Source organism: Arvicola amphibius, chromosome 13, assembly GCF_903992535.2.
Source record: "Arvicola amphibius chromosome 13, mArvAmp1.2, whole genome shotgun sequence".
Lineage (NCBI taxonomy): Eukaryota > Metazoa > Chordata > Mammalia > Rodentia > Cricetidae > Arvicola > Arvicola amphibius.
In genome coordinates this window covers 3,185,371-3,205,684 of record NC_052059.1, presented here as the reverse complement: position 1 = coordinate 3,205,684, position 20,314 = coordinate 3,185,371, and the positions used below count along the sequence as shown (strand labels likewise).

General features: G+C 48.2%; 1 protein-coding gene across 2 annotated transcripts in view; it reads left to right on the top strand.

Moving 5' to 3' along the window:
- Positions 1–20,314, top strand: part of Farp1 (FERM, ARH/RhoGEF and pleckstrin domain protein 1) — a 223,976-nt gene that overhangs the window by 58,209 nt on the left and 145,453 nt on the right. For both annotated transcript variants that reach the window (XM_038310311.1, XM_038310313.1), the window contains exon 2: positions 1,400–1,593. In XM_038310311.1, coding sequence (XP_038166239.1) covers positions 1,423–1,593 — 171 coding nt within the window. In that variant the 5' untranslated portion in view covers positions 1,400–1,422. The remainder of the gene's footprint in view (positions 1–1,399; positions 1,594–20,314) is intronic.

Sequence of the window (20,314 nt, the reverse complement as noted above, 5' to 3'; positions counted from 1 at the left end):
CTCCCCAGCTTGCTTTCTGGTCATGGTGTTTCATTACAGCATTAGAATCCCTAACTAAAACCAAGTAAGATGAAAGCTGAGGCCGGAGCCTGTGCCCATCCCTACCTCCACGGAAGCCCAAGACGGGCCCACTCCCGTGCTCTGCCTCCCTCGTGCCCCGACGTCCCAATCTCTCCCCTTCTCCCAGTTGCTAGCCACGTAACTGTGTCCACAGAAGCAAACACACCATGCAGTCTTTCTATTCCCATCTCTCTGTCCGAGTAATTACCTCACGTATGCGTTATTACAGTTGCTTTGCAGTTGGATTCCCTCCACCCTCCCCTTAGTTCCCATGTTGTATGTCCTCTTCCGCCCCGTTTTCCTAATGAAGTTTGTCTCTGTGGTGCCCTTGTGGCTCAGTGCTGCCGACTGTGTTTTCAGCCAGGCGCGTGAGGGTCTCGGTTGTCTAATTGACAAAGTTTGCCTCTCACTCTTTAGTCTTCGTTCACACTATCCTTCCTCTCACTCTTTAGTCCTGGTTCACACTATCCTTCCTCTCACTCTTTAGTCTTGGTTCACAACTATCCTTGCTCTCACTCTTTAGTCTTGGTTCACACTATCCTTCCTCTCACTCTTTAGTCCTGGTTCACACTATCCTTCCTCTCACTCTTTAGTCTTGGTTCACACTATCCTTCCTCTCACTCTTTAGTCCTTGTTCACACTAAACTTCCTCTCACTCTTTAGTCTTGGTTCACACTATCCTTCCTCTCACTCTTTAGTCTTGGTTCACACTATCCTTCTGACTTGCCATCTCTTTCCCCTTCCCCTTCTTTCTTCTGTCCCTCCCTCCTTTCCCCCTCTGCTTCCTTTCTTCATCTCTTCCTTTCCTTCTCGTCTGCCTCTCTGCGTGTGTTTGTTTCCTCAGTATACCAGCTAGGGATCCTTGGTTGTGGCCCTCTCGTCTGCAGAATGACCACATTCTTTAGTATGGGACCGAGTCCCTTACAAGATAATTAGTGGGCTTTAATAATAGAGCCCAAGTCCTGTTTGCATCTTCCCACCCGACTTTAAAGGTAGAGAAAGTAGACCTGGTGATTGGAGACAGCCAATGGCAGAGTGGAACCCAGCTGAGTCTGTCTCATGAGTGACTGAGAACGGACCATGAAGCTAGGAAGGAATACGACATTCAGTATGCAGAAATGCAAATGGACCCCATGCAGAAAGACCTGAATGTCTAACTGTGACATTTCAGGCAGCAGGTACACTGAGGGCTGTAGTGTGTGGTTCCTGTGTGGAGAAGGTGTGGAGGGTCTCTCACCTGGTGCAGAGTCTCAACGCAGGAGGAGACGCGGCAAGAGTTACATTGCTAGCTTTGGAGGAGTCTTTCCTTCTGATCCATCTCTCTTATTGTTTTCTGCAGATATCATATAAGCTGCTTTCATCATGGGAGAAATAGAACAGAAGCCCACCCCCGCATCACGTCTGGGGGCCCCGGAGAATTCGGGGATCAGCACCTTGGAACGAGGACAGAAACCGCCGCCCACACCTTCAGGAAAACTCATGACCGTCAAAATCCAGATGCTGGATGACACCCAGGAGACCTTTGAAGTTCCAGTAAGCCAGGGGTTTGTTCAAGGGTGTGGGCACCTGGAAATGGGGAGGTCACGGATGGCCCAGTGACGTGAGGTCTACAGAGAGGGTCTGTGTGCTCAGGCACCTCAATCCTAACTCCCAGCAGGCACTGGGGAGGTCACGGATGGCCCAGTGACGTGAGGTCTACAGAGAGGGTCTGTGTGCTCAGGCACCTCACTCCTCACCCCCAGCGGGCATCATCGATCATTCTGGTTCTGAGTAATCTGTTTTTCAGATCTGTGCATGAGTCACGTGTACGTATAGTGACATGAATGGCTTAGCTGTAGTTTTACTGTGACTTCCCAGACACAGTAAAGTAGGTGTCATCACGTGTGTGTGTGTTTTATATATTGCACATAGCATGCCTATGTATATTGAGTATAACTGCATCTAAAGATGTGTAATATATATGTTCACAGTGGCACTGGAGGAAAGGGTGGTACTCTCAGTGGATTGAGGTTTAATTTGCTGCTATCCCAGGAAGTTCTCTCACTGCTGTGAGCCTGTGTTGGGCCCATGGACATCATCCTGAGAAAGCCATCAAAATTCTACATGAGGAAGTTGGGAGCAAGTGAGCTTCCTGGCCTTATTGTATGAGGACTTTGTTGGAAGGCCTTCTCCCAAACTTTCCAAGTGAAGCAAGAGCTCCACCCCCACATCCTAGGGGGCAGGAAGGGAACCTTAGCACCCCTGCTGCTTGTGGAGAGCCCTGCCTCAGTGTCTTCCCTGCTCCTAAGCTTCTGTTGCTAGAGACTAAGGCGCCCCACCATTATGGGGGTGTAGCCTGTCGAGGTCTCCAGAACAGGGATTGCCCTTCTTGACCTCTCAACCCTGTATCTCACCTTGGTCATTGATTGTAGAGGAAGAAAATCGGTCTTGACTCTAAGCAGACGACAGAGACAGCCCTCTGGAACACACCTGTTTCTCATGTGAAGGCAATCCGTTCATTATTTCTGTTGGCTAGAGTGTCAGAAATTTAATAGTCGGCATTAACGGTGGTAACCCATCATTTAATCATTTATGGGATGTGATTCAGTAAATTATATTTATTTCACAGAACATTGTTCAGGGAGTGTGAATTAAGTGTCTCAGAGAAAGATGAACCTCACAATGGCTGGCTGTGTTTTAAAACTGCCAATTGTATTGCACATTGTGAATGGCCTTTGTCCCTTTTTAATTTTCTTGCTGCGGAATTCATCTTTCAAGGACTTGGCCTAGGACTTCCTATTCCTATTCCAGTGAGCAAAGCTACTGCTGATTTCTGGAATTGTAGACTAGGTTGGGAAAGCACCTGCCATGGGCTGAGAATTCTGCCCTCTGGAAGGAGTGGCCCTCCTTCTCCCTCCCCCCAGTATTCTCTGCCTTGCCCGACCAGTTTGGTGAAGTATTCATTTCTCTTTGCTTTTTCGTCCTGTGAGGAGCCCAGGCTGCAGTGACCTCTCTGTTACACGGTGTCCTGTGCAGGCTGAGGTAGAGGGCTCTCAGATGCGGCTGTGTTTATCTGTGGTTCCTCACAGAAGGCAAAGGTACCATGTAGTAATAAACCGCGCAAGCACTATGTAGTGATAAATCGTAAATAAAAGCACACACATGACCTGATTTGAATGTCCAGAGCCCATGTTTAAAAATAGAAAAAAGAAAAGAAACCCTGTCTGGGCAGTGTACTTGTAACCTCAGGGTCGAGGACTTGAAGACAAGAGAATCCCTTGGGCTCACTGGCAAGCCTTCCTGGCCTGTTTGGTCAGTTCCTGGCCTGTGAGTGATTCTGTCTCAAAAGAAAGAAGGTAGATGGTGCCCTGAGGTCGTTCTCTGGCCTTCACACACATGCTCATACATACACACATGTGCACACACAGGGGTACTTACCTTCATGATTTTTGATGGCCGTTCTTTCCATTTTACCCCCCCCCCCCCCACACACACACACTCCTGTGCCCTTTATGGCCCTGTTAGTTTATCTGCTGCCTTAGGCAGTGGCTGTTCCCTCCGGGCTTTGCAGGCCTCTTTGTGCCCTTGTCTAGGTGGAGCCCAGGGTGAAAATTCCACTTTCTCCAACTGGTACTAGTTTGTTTCTCTTGGGCAGCCTTCTTAACCTCTTAGAAACTGCCTTCAAATCTGTAAAGTGAGGCAATAATAAACAACGCTTCTTGTTTCCTGACTAGAAAGATGATTCACATAAAACAGCTACAGTGGTTTGGGTGCGCCTTGGGTAGTTAGTAGGTAGGATTTGTGGCATTTATATATATGCCTTTGCCGCTGGCTGCTGGCTTCTCAGGGCCCCACCTTCGCCCCCCGTGTAGCCAGGGAGATGGGTGATTGGTGGTCATCCAGTGTTTGCCGGTGGAATGCTGCAGCAAATCTGTTTGACAGGTAGGGCTTGTTAGTTTTAACATGTCTCTTTCACCCGTGTTTTATCTGTCTTTTTCTGTTTAGGTTAGAGTGTGCCTCCTCAGCCCATGGACAACAGATGTTTTCCTTAAACTGGCTGTGGAAAGGCAGATGGATAGACTAGCATTCCCTGGCTGGAGCAGATTCTAGGTCTCCGCCTTGCGCTTGCTCTTTAAGAACAGCTAGAGACCCAAGCTGCAAGCCAGTGAGGCCTCCTGGTGGTTCAGTCATTCCAAGAATGGAAAGGGAGGACGGAAGGACAGTGGCTTCGGGAATTGTAGGGACCAGACCAGCTCCCGATAATTGCTTTACTATCTTTGCTTCAAAGCTTTTGGCTCAGAATTCACCAAGGGCACCGTCTGACCCTCCCCCACAAGGGCAGGATGGGGCATCCTAGTGGGCATAGTCTCATTGCGCGGAAGCGTTTGTCCTGAGAACGAGCAGGGCATGAAGCCAGAGGTTTCTGCAACTTCCTTGGGAAGCGGGGGCAGTGTGTGTGTGTGTGTGTGTGTGTGTGTGTGTGTGTGTGTGTGATCTGTCTTTAATGAGCCCTGTCTTTCCCTGGGGATCAGGTCTTCTGGGCCTGTTCTTACTACTTTTGTGTTAAAGTATGGGTATGGGCAAAGCAGTCATTTTAAACACAAGCTCCCTGGCCAGCTCCAGCTCCTGCACAGGAGAACAAACCATGTTCTTAGTGATGGTTTTCGACTTTTTTTTTTTTTTAACCCTTTAGAAAATTTTTAATGAAGAGTTGAGCCTTTTGGGAAGCCAGGGCAGTAGATACCAGTCTTTTCCACTCAGGGCTAGCTGGGCGAGCCTCTGGTACTGTTGAACTTGGATGACTTTTTGGGTACTTCCTCTACACAATGGAAAGTTCAAAACCAACATTTATAGGAAGCTCTTGCCTGGCGTTTTATCTTCTTGATGTTGAAAACAGCATGCAAATAAACCACACCTCTCTGATAACACAGCTTTCTCTTCTCCTGAAGGTTGTAAAGCCTGGTGGGTCCCAGGCCTTGGACAGCCTTGATCACGTGTGAGGCCTGGGGCTCCCTTCCCCCATCAGGCCGCCTTCTGTGAAGGTCCCTGAGAAGGGGTTGTGTGTCTGGTTCTCCTGACCCTTCTGGTAAACAAACACTGCTCCACCAGGGGAGACCGCTGGAGAGGCAGATGGCCAGTTCTCCCAGTGTTTAGCTTCTCCTTAGCGGGTCACTGTAAGAAGATCTGGGAGAGCCATGGAGGAAAGCAGAACCTGGGCTTTCCATCCGATCAGGCCTGGTCTTGCTAGGGTGAATTCAGCAGGTGACTAGAAGACGCTACTTGGCAGGAGTGGTGGTGTGGGCAGTCTGCAGGATGCAGTGTCTCCAGTGGTCAGGGCAGGAAATCAGACTGGCTTCTAAACTATGTTTGCGTCTTCTCCTTGATTTCCTTAGAAGCTGTCTAGCTCTCAAAGTTTGTGTAGCTTGCCGCCTCTGCCTGCAGACTAAGTGTGACTATCTTGACCCCTGGGCATCCTGGGAGGAAGCAGAACCCTGGCCCCTGAGGGTCTCTGTAACACTTCTGAGCCATGGGCTTCCACTTTAGCTTTTGAATTAGCGCACCGTGGGGGAATTCGGACTTGTTTGCCTGACTAAGGTTGGCAGTAGAATGGGAGCAGCTTGTAGGCAAGGCTTTGTTTCTCACAACCCTTTCTGGACTCTCACAGCAGGTTCCGAGAGGTGCTTGGGAAGTCATCTTCCGGTGCTTCCTCAGGTTACACCAAGGCCCAGTGGCAATGGCACCCGGTACACAGGGGCCCTCCAGCCCCTGCTAGTCTTTGTGAGACAGTATTTCACTGTGTCGCTCCGGCTAGCCTGGACTCTCACTGTTTCTGCCAGGGTAGCCTTGACCCACAGAGACCTGCCTCATCTTGCTTCTGGAGTTCTAGCTTTATCTGCCAGGAGGTCCCTGTTTCAGCCGGTCACCCCACCGCAGATTCCCAGTCTGGGCTGTTTGAGTCACCGCCCTTCCTCTCTAACCCCAACGCCCACCTACCTCATTTATCAAAATGCCACCCATAGGCCCTACCTGGCCAGGCTCCATCAGAGAGGGCCGTGTTCTTCCTCCCCAGCATCTGCCCTTCTAATTACCCAGAAATCTCTGTCTCCCATCTGACTCTGAGCCTCTGCACCCCTGAGATCAGACTCAGTTTCCTAATCTGCAAAATGAGGTGTTCGGTCCAGATAGAAAAGCCTGTCCTCCTTTTCTGTCTTTTTGGAAGTCAGGATGCGATGTTGACCTTCTTGTAGATGAGTCAGCTTTTTGTGCCTGTATTTTGGAATTCTCCGGCAAGATGGTAAACACTGTGGGGCTCGTTGTTGTTGTTATTGGTTCTTTTGATTTGTTTTTGTTTTTGGGACAGAGCTCTGTGGCCCAAGCTAGTCTCAAATTAAAAATCTTCTGTCTCACTTCTGAGACAGGTCTGTGCCACCTCCCCCTGGGGGTTATTAAAGCAAACAGCAGGCCCAAGGTCTGATCCAATCCTCACGGTGTGCCTAGCGAGTGCTAAGGGAAAAGGACTTGCTGAGTGCAGGCACAGAAGACCTTACAGGGTGTCAGGAGTCCTGGAACTGCAGCCGAGGGAAGTGGGGTGGTTGCCCTAACGCTCCCTGAATCCCTTGGCAGTGGAAGATAAGAGACTGAAATAAACCGCATGTTTTCCCAGGAACACCTTGCTGATAAAAACTCCAGCAAGTCTGTTGAGTCTACAGAGGATTTTTACACGTGTCTTTGGAAATCACAGAAGAGAGGACATCGAATTTTCTACTTCTTTGTTGGTCGCAAAATTGCCCAAGCTATTTTGGAGCCTTAATTAGGAATGTTCTGAAGTAAGGCCCTCAGTGATTAAACAGGGTTTTCATTCCTTGTGAGACGAGACAGGTTTTTATCACCCTCACAGAAACCTGGGCAGGTCCTCGGTGGAGGCTTGTTCATCCATGCTGTCTGGCTGTAGAGAGAGCCTTAGTGGTCACAGCCACCGTCCCGATCCTTGGGCTCTGTTTGTCCTCTTGAGACAACCCCGTGTCTTGTCTTCATGGCCCTAGGAGAGCCCAGGCCGAACATTCGATGAGTCTTCGTCCTTTTTGGATTTCATGGAGTTCCATTTCTCTTTCTCTGGAATGAGTCCTGGTGGATAAGCCCCTGTACGCCTGTGAGTCCCACGCGCCCCTCGGAGAGATGAAATCCACCTGTGTTGGGAAAGCATGCCCTCCCGCGTGCCGCATTTCTGGCTCTCCTGGAGGAGCAGGATAGACCTACATAAAATTTAATTGGCTATTTAAAGCCAAGGCCCAGAGCACACGCTGCCTCTTAAGTGTCAGCCCTCCGTGAGAACAAGCGAAGGGAGTTTCACAGGTCCGCTGGGCTCTTTAAAAACAAGCCAGAATTTCTTTCTCCTTATCCATGTTGCTTTTGGCTCTTTAGCCAACTTTCTGAAATAGTTCTGAAGCCCACTCCGCTGGGCCTGGCCATTTCTGTGCGTTATTTAACTTAGGATGATAAATGGGGCCTGTCTGGGTCTAGCCTCCCGAGGTTAAATTGAAAGGCTATTTTAATGGAGTAAAAAAAATGTTTTTCTTTTTTTCATAAATCATTCCAGATAAATACTGTTTAACCTTCCCTCCCTGCTCCTCAGATGCAAAGAGCTGAGTTGAAATGTGGGCCTGAAACGCTTGCGTGCTCGCCTTTCGGTTTTAGTGGCTCTGGTGATCAAAGCCACTCGCGCAGCTCAGAAGGGATGTGGTCGTGTTCTAACAGCTGTTTGCTATTTTCCTCCAAAGAAAAAAGTTTTACTCAGTAGAGCCTAATAAATAAAAGAATAGATGATAATTAAGAATGCTCATCTCCGACATTAAAACAGCCACAAGGAGGAAGCTTGAGTTGTTTTTTCTTCTTCTTCCTTTAAATGGAAATCATGAAATTTCATAGTTACATCTAAGAAGACTGGGAAAGGGGGATGTGGAGGCCCCTGGGTCCTGCCTGACTTGACATCGCTCACCAGCTGTGTGGCTTGGTCATCTACACACGAGGAACACTGACTTCAGGACTGAGTGTCAGCTACCATGGAGTATTTTGTGGAACAATGTGTGGCAGAGACTCACGCTGCTCCCAGGAGGGCGAGCCTGCCCTTCTCGCTGTAACTGGCATTTCATGTTCATGGAGCCTGGTTGAGGCTTTTACGTCAGGGCTGCTGCGTGGGTGAATGGCATAAAAAAGCATGCACAAGCTCTCAAAGATAAACTCTGGCGCACTATGTCGGGGTCATTGTCTTCCGGGCAGCTCTACACTGGCCTGGAGCTTTCTTTAGATGGGTGCTAGTGTTTACCTAAGCTAGTCACGCGTCCTGTTGGTTTTCTGATGGTCTGTGAGACCCAAGTGTGCCTGTAGCTCTGTTTCTGCTGAGCAGGTGGGCCACTGTGTCCTGGACCCACGGAAGCTTCCCTGGGCCTCGAGGGGAAGCTGGGGTCTGTGACACGCGTGTGCGCGCGCGCAAACACACACACACACACACACACACACACACACACACACACACACACACACGGGTGGTATTCCCAACCCACATGAGGCCCAGGGTGGAAGGTTGCAGTGATTCTGAGGCCCCTAGGCTATCTAGGCCTGCCAGAGCTGCTCAACAAATGCTCTCAAAGAGCACAAAATAAGAGAAAAAAAAAATAAAACAGGGATTTTTCCACCTTAGAACTTTATATACAGTTTTGCTTTGTTGATTTCTTGGTTTGTTTTATTTTCTGATCTCCAAGACATGTCTGTTTTCCTAGAGTTGGGTGTCCGACAGGACCCCTGCATCTGTCTCATGCAGACTGGACAAACACATCTGAGATAGTCTTAGGATTTTGAGATCCCTCTCTCGGTGTGGGTTTGGTATGTCCGTGGAAGGGGTGCTCTTCTCTTTGATTGCAGACACGAAGACAGGTGCTTACAAGTTGGACTGTTCGATCCAGCCGTGTGTTTTCATCATGTGCTTATTTTTATTACTTTGAACATTTGAGTTGGGCGTGGTAGCTGCAAATCCTAAAGAGGATATGGAATGATTCCCTCAAGTTGTGGATAGACGATCGTGGAAAAGAACAGTTCTCAAAGCCCTCGCTAACTTTGAAACTGTGTTCGAGAGCTTCACACACTTAGGATCGTGTTTCCTCCTCTGTATGAACAGGAAGTTGGACCAGATACCCACAGTGGGATACTGTGGCTCTGGTTTTATTTATGGACTGTGACCTTGGAAACGTGATCCAGGTTCCATAAGTTTTATCAACAGGAGCGGCAAGGTGCTGCCAGCGATAAGAACGTGGAGAAAATAACAACTGGTCTTTGTAGAAAGGACGGGCATTATTTATGAGTGGGCTGTGAGCTGGCACAGGCAAGCGTCTGGCAAATGTCTTCCTCTAGGTGCTATGAAAGGGACAGTTGTTTTCTCTTCAGCTAATCTGTGAAGTCTGCACGGGGGAGCGCAAGCGTTGGGGTGGGGCGCAAGAGAGGTGTGAGGGAGTCAGAGTCCTATTCCAGGGCCTCCAGCCTTCAGTCTGGACTTCACCTGCTATCGGAGGCCACAGGAGCCATGGGGATGACACAGCCTATCAGTTGTGCCAGAGGAGGTCCCGTGTCTGTGGGAGGATGCCGTGACAGCTAGTAGCCGGTGGCACAGGGTAGTGGTAACAGTAAAGGCCCAGCTCGAGCTTGAGTTAGGTTTTAGATGAATGTCAGGGAGCGGGAATAGAGATCTTGGGGATGGAACTGAAAGACTGCAGTGGATGGGTTGGGAGCAAGGAGCTCCCACTGCCTGGAAACCATAGGTGATAGACCCTAAGTTTACAGCTTGGGCGGCCCCATGCAGTCACCAAGGACCAAGTGACAGACAAATGTCATGAGAGATTGTCTTCTTTTAGTGAGCATGTGTTAGAAACACTGCTGAGGTCGGTAAGGAGGGCCATGTGTATGTGTGCGGCCGTGTGTACGTGTGCGTGTGTGTGTGTGTGTACACACGTACGCGTGTGGCTGTGGAGGCCAGAGATTGCCTTCTTTTAGTGGGTACGTGTTAGAAATACTGCTGAGGTCAGTAAGGAGCGCCATGTGTGCGTGCGTGCGTGCATGTGTGTGTGTGTGTGTGTGTGTGAATGTGTATGCATGCGTGTGTGTGTGTCTTTGCGGCTGTGGAGGCCAGAGATTGTCTTCTTTTAGTGGGTACGTGTTAGAAACACTGCTGAGGTCGGTAAGGAGGGCCAAGTGTGTGTGTGTGTGCGTGTGTCTTTGTGGCTGTGGAGGCCAGAGGTTGTAGTCACGTGTCTTTCTCACTTGCTGTCCACCTTAATTTTGGAGCATGGTTTCACCCTGAGCCTGGAGATTCAGCTGAACTGACCATCATGCCCTTGGGATCCTCCTGTCTCCACCTGTGTGGTGACTGCAGGCCTGTATAATTGTGCCTGATTTTCATATAACTCAAACTTGGCCCTCATGCTTTGGTAACTAGCACTGTAGCAACTGGTCCATATCTCCAGTATCATTAGTTATTTTTGAGACGGAGTCCCACTCTATAGTCTATCCATGCCTACCTGAATGCACGGCTCCAGCCTCAGCCTCCTGATTTTAGAAACAACACTAGATGTAGCGAATAGAGGTTGGGTACTAAGGTTTAATCCTTTTAAATATCCTCATCATCCCAGAAACCACCGATGTTGGCTTGTCGTACTTGAGTGAAGTCCAACATGGAAATGCTTCGATCCAGTTTTCCAAGGATTGTGTTCATGGTTTGTATTGCGTAGCTTGTCATGTAATTCGGTGGAATTCACTTGAAATATGAGCCATCACATAGGTTATGGTGGCTCATCTGTATGGATTTCTGTCAACAAATAGGCTGAGGGTGAAATTTCAATTACCTTTGATCTGGACACACTAGGAGAATGTTTTCAGAGTTTCCAGGCAGTCACAAGCCCTGAAAAGGAGAAACTGACTTAAAAGCTGGAGCAGTTGCTTACGATGTCTTCACAGCTGCTGCCCGCTGGGTAACTCCAACAGCATAGACCTGACTACCACTGGAAATGGGAAGATGGCGAGCCAGCCCTTCTTTCTACCCACCCATGCCTACTATCTGCTGACTCCAGACAGCAGCCCCAGAGCAGAGGAGCTGAGCCGAGGGGTCCTGCAGTTAGACAGTCGCTCACAGGACACGTGCACTCAGGAGAAAGCCAAGAATGCCTGAGGAATGTGCTGGCAGCTTTTGTCAACCTGGCACACACTGAGGTCCTCTGGAAGAGAGAGTAGAGAATTCCGTTAAGGAATTGACTCCATTGGGTTGGGCTGTGTGCTTATGTGGAAGGCGTTTTCTTGTTGGTGATGGATGGGAGAGGAGGCGCCTGGTGCACTGTGGGCAGTGAGAAGTGCCTGGGTTACGTAAGAAGCAAAGGTGAGTGAGCCAGTCAGTGTTCCTCCCCGGGCTCGTCTTCATTCTTCGGGTCTTCCCTCGGATCCCTGTGCTGAGTGCCTGCTCCACATTCCCTTGAGGCTGGAGCATAACCAGTCAGCCAAATAAGCCCTTTCCTCCCTAAGCTGTTTTTGATCAAAGGAACCCACAGAACATTGAAGACCTCCCCTTTGACTCTTCAACTTTGTCATCTGTAGGCCTCACTGGTAGGACCAACAGAACACACCTTTTGTTCATGTAAATCCCCTGACTCTCAGGCAGATGCTTGTTTGTGGCCCCTGTCAATGGCAAAATTCAAGTGACAATAATAACAGGACATTTTCCTGATTAACTATAGCAGATGTTGAATAAAGGCATTGAAACAAAAGTCAGATACTTTCTGAACGGTCTTCTCATTGCCACTTGGTTTAAATTACTTTTGTGAGCAACTAGAAGACACAAATCATTGGAAGGAGGGGTCTCTGGTTTCATGAAAAGCTCTTGCCTTTATTAATTCAGGTTCTGTCATATGTAATTGCTCATTGAGTTCCAGGTAAATTTGCTAACAAAGATGCTGGTTTTCTGTGCGTTGATCACATGACAAGCTGCTGGGGTTCACACCACTGTTCTGCTGATGCTCTTGGTGTGTTCAGCTCTCACTGACTGAGGAGAAGACTGATGTGTGGTGACAAAACTTTTGAGGAGCAGCACACACGTGTACCCAACCCAGAGAGGAGCCCGTGACCGACCCAAGTACAGATACCTCAGGAGTCCACTTGGTGAACCAAAAGTTTTATTGCGGTTACTTAAAGGAACAGAAATGACCCAAATACAGCTGCATCACCAAAGCCCACCCCAGCCCTAGTGACAGCTCACAAAGCTAGGAGCCTGGAGCACACTGCACAGTCTACAGGCACTCAATAGGGTGGAAACTATCCCTTCCAGGAGCTTCTGTTGGTCCAGAACTCTTCTAGGCAGCTTGGCCGGTCTCGGAATCTTCTTTTAAAGCTTCTTCTATTGATTGGTTGATGATTGATTGCCTGAGATGGCATCTTCAGCTTCTTTCTCTGGTAGAGAGGGGGCTAGTGAATCTGATCCGTTTCAAGGACTTCCTGAAGCTATTCTGAGTTGTTTAGCTTCCTGCTTAAGGAGCTTCCCTGCAGGTGGAATGTCTCGGTCTCACAGGAAATTTAGACCACATTGACCTGATGTAATTGTCTTCATGAACTTTCCTTTCTTCCTGTTTTCCCAGACAGTTTCTGTCAGGTGGACCTTTCCGTTACTGCCTTCCTTCAGGCTCCTCTTTGAAAGCTCTGGAAGGGGCGTACAGGCTCCAAAATAATGTTCTGATTATCTTCAATAGAAGCCAAGATGCTGCCAGCGACAATTTAGCGTTCTGCCAACCCAGGGCTGCTTAGAGCGAGAGCCTTTCAGTGGGTACACGCCACATGTTGGCTCAGCTTCCACACTTGCTTTTTTGCCCTTTAGTCAGGCTCAGAAATGCTGTCCTTTGGGGCTTCTGAGAGTTGGCTTTCTGGGCATTGTCTGGCAGGACACAGGGTACCAGATGAGAACAAGTACCTTTTCTCTGTGTCCTCTATCCTTGGGACCCTTCTGGCACCACTTTCCGCTGGGGCATTGAGGTGCGGCTTGAGCTGTGGTTCCTTTTCTTTTGGCATCAATGGAGTCGTGGTTTAATTTGGCTGCCATGAATGGATCGTGTATTCATTAGTCTCCATGGCTGCTGTTACAAAGTATCACTACCCTAATGGCTTCAGAAAGTGTTGCAGACTGGCATTCTGTGAGAGTCCACAGAGTGGGTTCCTCGGAGGATTGTGGGGAGGGATGTGCCCGTGTTTCTCAGCTTCCGGGGTTTTGCTGGCTGTGACGGTCACTCTCGACTGCGTTTGCAATCACCTCAGAGACCCAACCCTGCTTATGTCTGTGAAGGGTTTTTAAACATGGTGGGAAGGCCAGTCCTGAATGGGAGCAGCTCCCTTCTGTGGTTGGGGGTCCTGGACTGAGTAGAAAGGGGAACATGAGCTGAGAGCTCCGTGTACCTCTCTCTCCTGACGGTGGGTGTACAGTGACAGCTGTCGGACCCTCCTGCCATTGTGTCCTTTCCGCCATGATGGATTGCACTCAGACTCTGAGCCCGAACATAAGCACTTCCTTCTTCCTTTTTCAAGTTTGTTTTGGGGGTGAATTTTTGGCTTAATTTTTTTTAAACTTTTCATCTTTATGTGGTTCTAACTTAGGCTGTCAGTCTTCTCTGGCAAGCACTTAACCCAATGACCAGGCCACTAGACTCCTTTTTCAAGTTCTTAAAGAAATGTATTGTTGAGGCTGCACCCAGCAACTGATGGGACAGATGCAGAGACCCACAGCCAAACATTAGGTGGAGCTGGGGAATCCTGTGGAAGAGGGTGAAGAAGGGTTGTGGGAGTCAGAGGGGTCAAGGATACCAGGAGAAGACCATGGCCCACAGAATCAGCTAACCAGGACTCATAGAAGCTCATTAGGACTTGACTGCCAACCAGAGAGCCTGCATGGGACTGACCTAGGTCCTCTGCACATGTTATAGTTGTATGACTTGGTCTTCTTGTGAGACTCCTCACAGTGGGAGCAGGGCCTGTCTCTGACTCTCTTGTTTGTTTTTGGGACCCGTCCCTCCTACTAGGTTGCCTCTTCCAGCCTTAATAGGAGAGGAAGTGTCTAGTCTTACTACAAGTTGATATGCCTGTTGTATTCACTGTAGCCAGCAAATTCCTCCTCCCCATTCAGTGTGTCTGCCGTGCTAGAAAAGCAAGATCTTGCTGCTATCCCCATTTTCCCGAAATGCCTGGTAAGCACCCTAGAGCACCACTCATTATTTGATAAGTACAGATGGAGGTCTCAAGGAGATATCACCTCGCACGGCATTAGTAGAAGGGCCTCAAACCCATCCACTAATCCAACAGGACATGACAGGTCCTATTAGGGAGTGCAGAAACTGGGACCTTTGCCCACTGTGGCTGGGAATGACATAACTTCATTCAGAGAATTAAGATCCTATAATCTCACCTTGGGGGAGTAGACTATGCCCCAAAGAGCAGAAAGCTAATCATGAAGAGGCAGTTGCCCATTCATAGCAGCCTTATTGGCAATGGCCGTGACATAGAAGCAACCCAAGCGTCCATTCACAGATAAATGGATAAGGAACATGTGGTGTGTATATGACAGAGGGAGCATTCATAAAAGAATGACCAATTTAGTAGGATCCTACTTATCAGAAATTCCCAATGTAGCCAGATTTGTAGGGAAAAAGGAGTGCAGTGGTGGTCTCTATGGGGAGGGGAGTGTACGAGATGCACTCCCTGCATAACCAGCAGAAGATATCAGGCTGAGGAGATGTGGGAGGGCCTTCTGTCTATGTGTTGGTTTTATTGGTTAATGAATAAAGAAACTGGCTTGGCATGATAGGGCAGAGTAGAGCTAGGTGGGGAAAACTAAACTGAATGCTGGGAGAAAAAAGGTGGAGTCAGGGAGAAGCCATGTAGCCCCTCCAGAGACATATGCTGGACAGAATTTTACCTGGTAAGCCACAGCCATGTGCCAATACATAGATTAATGGAGATGGATTAATTTAAGATATGAGTTATCCAGAAATACGCTTAAGCTATTGGCCAAACAGTATTGCAAATAATATGGTTTCTGTGTGATTATTTTGTGGCTGAGCAGCTGGGAACAAATAAGCCGCTTCCTACAACAGATCTATGGGGACCAGTGTGGTTATACTTGGTACAAACATGGGCAAGATGGTAGATTTCATGTTATTTCATTAAAATCACGAAAAATATGTCATGTAGAAATATCATCTGGAAGGTAGCTGACATAGTTCATTTGGCATTTGTTTATGCTCTGGACATCACTCATTCGGTTTTTTAAAATCTGTTTATATTTTGATAGTCACTATTTATGAATTTTGATGCCTAGAGACATGCCAAATTCCTCTCAGTCTGGAACTGGGTTCTGTGTGACCCCCCAGGTGCGAACCAGCAGTGTTCAGTGCATCCCAGGAGTCAGGACTCAACACATAGCACCCTTGTGCTCGCTGAGCCGCTGGACACTACGCGTCTGTTCTCCTCTCGTAGTATTTACTGATTTTAAGCTAATGACCGAAAAAGCCTCTTACAGACATCACGTTAGCACACATAGTGTATCTCAGCCCAGAATCCTAACACGTACCCTGTGAACAGACCAGTAAGTGACAGGTGTCTAGCAGCCGATGGGTGGGATCAGGAAGCTGGGCTTTGGGACTTAGAGTAAATAGGCAGTGTGTGAAACCGGAAAGGAAACTTCTTGACCATACATGGAGAAACACAGGGATGGGGGTGTCTGGGCACTCGCTCGCGCTCCTGATCAGAAAGAGCAAATCCTTAGTGAGCAGACTGGTGTGGGTAGAGGGGTTTTCACCCTAGAGGAGGGAACACGAAGCACGAGGGCTGGATTGCTTGCTGCTTACCCCCTGCAGACACTTAAAGACAAGAGTGAAGGGTATGGACCCTCCCCTGCACTGAATTTCAAGTATGATTCATACAATACTCGTAATTATGGAAGGGAGAAGCCGCTTGTAGTCCCATCATTCTGAGGTGATTATTGTAAGAATTTGATGTACGTTTGTGTCATTCTTTTAGAATTTCTCTCCCTTCTAATACAATGCTCTCCCTCCCCACAACTGCCCGCACTCCCTCAGAGTGGCCCCTTCTTGTCAGCGTGTGCGTATGTGTGTGGATTCATTCTTTCATTATAGACACCTTTCCAGATCCACAGATAGCAATCTAATTCTTTTTAATAGCTACATAGTAACTCATAGTTTAGATAAGCCATAATTTATTCAATTTATTTTCTGTTGATAGACATTTGAGATATTTCCAGGTTTCATGCCAGCACAAGCGACCATGTCTATAAATGCTTACATTTCTGCAGGGTGAGTTCACCCATATTCATTTGTTCTAGAGCACCAGGCCCACACAGTTTTATAGGCAATCCTTAAACGAGCCAGGTATTTTCTATATTATTAGGAGCATGATATAACCACAAAACTTAATCGATGCCGTGGGCACGGAAAATATACTGACAAATATAGGAGCCCTAATCGCAAGTAAAATACTAGTGAATTAGAGTCAGGAAGCTTAGGCCCATGCTTGTAAACAAGCATTCAGGAGCTGGGAATGGGAAGATTGTAAGTTCAAGACCAGCTTGGACTAAACAGCAAAACTCTGCCTGCAAAGAAACCAAACAATACTCCCTCCCCTCAAAAACCACAAAGAAGGAGCATATTTTTTATTCATCATTTCGTTAATTTATTTTACATATCAACCACGTTTCCCCTCCTTCCTCTCCTCCCGTTTCCCCCACTCCTTTTTATCCCCCCTCCCCCAATCCACTCCTCCTCCATCTCCGTTCAGAAAGGGGCAGGCTTCCCATGGGAATCAACAAAGCCTGGCACATCAAGTTGAGGCAGGACCAAGCTCCTCCCTGCTGCAGCAAGGCTGGGCAAGGCATCCCACCATAGGGAATGGACTCCAGAAAGCCAGTTCATACATCAGGGACAGGTCTTGGTCCCACTGCCAGGGGCCCCACAAAAGACCAAGCTACAGAACCGTCAGCCAGATGCAGAGGGCCTAGGTCGGTCCCATGCCAGGCGCCTAGCTGTCCATCCAGAGTCTGTGAGTCCCCACAAGCTGTCAGCTGTCTCCGTGGGTTTCCCCATCATGATCTTGACCCTCCTTGCTCATACAATCCCTGCTCCCTCTCTTCAGCTGGACTCCTGAGCTCGGCCTAGGGCTCGGCTGAAGGAGCACATTGAGACTAAGGCTTAGTCCATGGCTGCAGGGATGAGTCAGCAGTCAGGGAAGTTTTCAGAGTAATAGAGGAAATTAAAGGGGAAAATCTTTTTAAAAGCTTATGAATGTTTTTGAACATGCCTTTTAATATCTGAGCAAAGCAAGAGGACATGGCTTCAATATGGTGAAGACTAACTGCCAAAACCCAGCGGCAGATACTCAACTCAGTGGTTGAACTACTGAAGACGTTCTCAATCCAGCCAGCCAGATTCACGGCCATTCTCGGATGAGCTGATGCACACTGTCAATGTCAAGGTTTCAACTTATTATGTAGTAAGAAATGGAAAGACTGGGCTGGAGAGATGGCTCAGTGGTTAAGAGCACTGACTGCTCTTCCAGAGGTCCTGAGTTCAGTTCCCAGCAACCGCATGATGGCTCACAGCCATCTGTAATGAGATCTGGTGCCATCCCCTAACCTGCTGGGACACATGCAGGCAGAGCATTGCCTGCATTAAAAAATAAATAATAAATAATAAATCTTTTGGGGGAAAAAAGGAAATGGGAAGATCAAATCATTTGTATTTTCAAAGGTTATTATTTTATACCTTAAAAAATAATCTTCTCCATCCTTTTGGAAACAAGATCCTTTTAAAAAGTGCATAAAGAAAATATATAGAAGTTGGTTTTCATGTATACTTGGAGTGATCTTACAGGTATAAGAAAGACATTTCAAAATTGATACCCAAGAGTAAAAGAATTAGAAATGAGCTTAACTAGGAAGGCACCCGTCGGATGAGGGTGGCACGGGACTGAATGGGTTGGTGGCATGACCCAGTGGGTGAAGAGTTGGCTGTCTAGCCTGACAACCTTGAGCTCAGTCCCTGGGACCTGTGTGGTCAGAGAGAACCCACTTGCACAGGGTGTGGGTGTGTGTCTTTACCTCAGCACACATGTAGAGGTCAGCTGAAGTCCATTCTCTGACCATTTAGGTCACAGGAATTGAACTCGGCCATCAGGCGTGGTGGCAAACATCTTTACCTGATGAGAGCCATCTTGCCAGCCCACACATTGTCTTTTAACCTCCATATACACCATGATGTGCGCGCGCGCGCGCGCGCACACACACACACACACACACACACACACACACACACACACACACACACACACTGTTAAAAACAATTTGTAGCAAGACTTAGCTGATGGGAAATGAATATACCATCCCCTAGGCAGGAGGGGAGGGCAATTTGAAATACTAACTCTCCCAAAGGAATTCTATGTACATTTAATGCTTTAATCATGGATTGGAGTGGGGGCAGAGTCTGGGAGAAAACAGGGAACCAGAAAAATAATTTGAAGTTCATGGGAAAGAATGAATGTGTAAACACTGAAGGCATTTCTATACCTGTGAGCTGGGTGGGCCCTGCCCTTCAGCTGGTGTAGCCTCAAGTCAGTGTGGTAAGACGTGGGAACTGGGGCAGAAATACAGGGTCACGTGGGAGGAACATCTGGAAGGCGAAGTACAAAGTGATTGAAACCAAATGTGAGGGCACACGTCTTTAATCCTGGCACTCAGGCGGCAGCGGCAAGAGGTTCTCTGAGTTTGGGGCTAGCTTGGTCTACATAGTGAGCTTGTCTTCTACACACACACACACACACACACAATTTATAGTGGGAGACATAAACTTTTTCTTTGGTAAATGATGCTCACACACTATGCCGTTAATTTGGAAGAAGAAACTCAACTTTTCCATTCTCTGTAAGAGACAGGAACAGTTTTCAGACAGATGCACAGATGAGAATTCTAGCTGTAAGTGCAAAAATAAAAAAGACATTAAAACACATGTAGTGAACAATTCACACGGCCCGGGCCGTGCAGGAAACTCTGGGGCTATAAGGAGGGGGATGATGGGCAGTAGTCATTCATTGTCCAGCTTCTCCATTCTTTCTTTGCTTTTCCTGTGAGGGGCTCCTGTGGGTTGAGTCTAATTTAGACTGTTGTCCCGCAAACACCCCAGGCTGGGTTGAGTCAGGGCATGTTGTCGGGGGCGGGGAGTGCTAATCAGCTTATATTTATAATAATTACTTCTAAATTTGCCATTAAATGCTCCCTTTCATGTCCTCGAAGCACTTTGCTGGGGAGTTGCAGAATTTGGCGGGACCGAGCTCTTACAGGAACTTGCTCTGCCATTACAGGTTCCACAAGTATCTGGCAAGCTGCAGCAGCACCGGGGAGCAAACTGAGGGGGTGGAGCCGAGGATAGGAACTGTTCTGGGTTTAAAAACGAGTTGGGGGGGGGGGCTGAGAGAGCTCAGTCAGTAAACATTTGCCACGCTAACATGAGAGCCTGGGTTTGATCCCTAGAAGCCACACTGAAGAGCCCCATCGGCGATCTGTACCTGTAATAGCAGTTCTAGGGAGCTAGAGACAGAGGAGCCCTGGACCCTGGCAAGCCAGTCCTGCTTAATCACTGTGGTCCAGGCTCGTTGAAACCCTGTCTCTAAGAGGAAGGTGGGGCCACTGAGACAGGTGACTTGCAGCCAAAGTGCATGGCCTGAGTTTAAGCCTTGAGACTCACACAATGGAGAGAGGACTGGCTCCCCTAAGATGTCCTCTCACCTCCACATGTGCCATGGCATGCAAGTATATGTGCTTGTGCACACGTACACACACGCAGAGAGAGAGAGGGAGGGAGGGAGGGAGGGAAGGAGGGAGAGAGAGACCCATCTAGCCTTCTAGCCTGTATGTCTGCTATTTACATCCGGTCATCTTCCTGGATGTTGCTGTGCTGGACTTACTCTTTGGGGGGTGGACAAGAGTGGGAGATGAGAGGGGCTGAAATAGGCCCAACAGAGGAATGTGTCAGATATTTGTCCTTTGCCTAGCAATTCTCGGAGTAAGGAAAGCGTGTGTGTATGCACATAGCTGCACCCATTCTATTAGAAAATGTGAGCCCTAATTACTTGGCCCCCTTCCTTCAGAATAATGAGACGTTGTAATTTCAGTTGTGTGGGATTCCAGAGGACTGTGGCT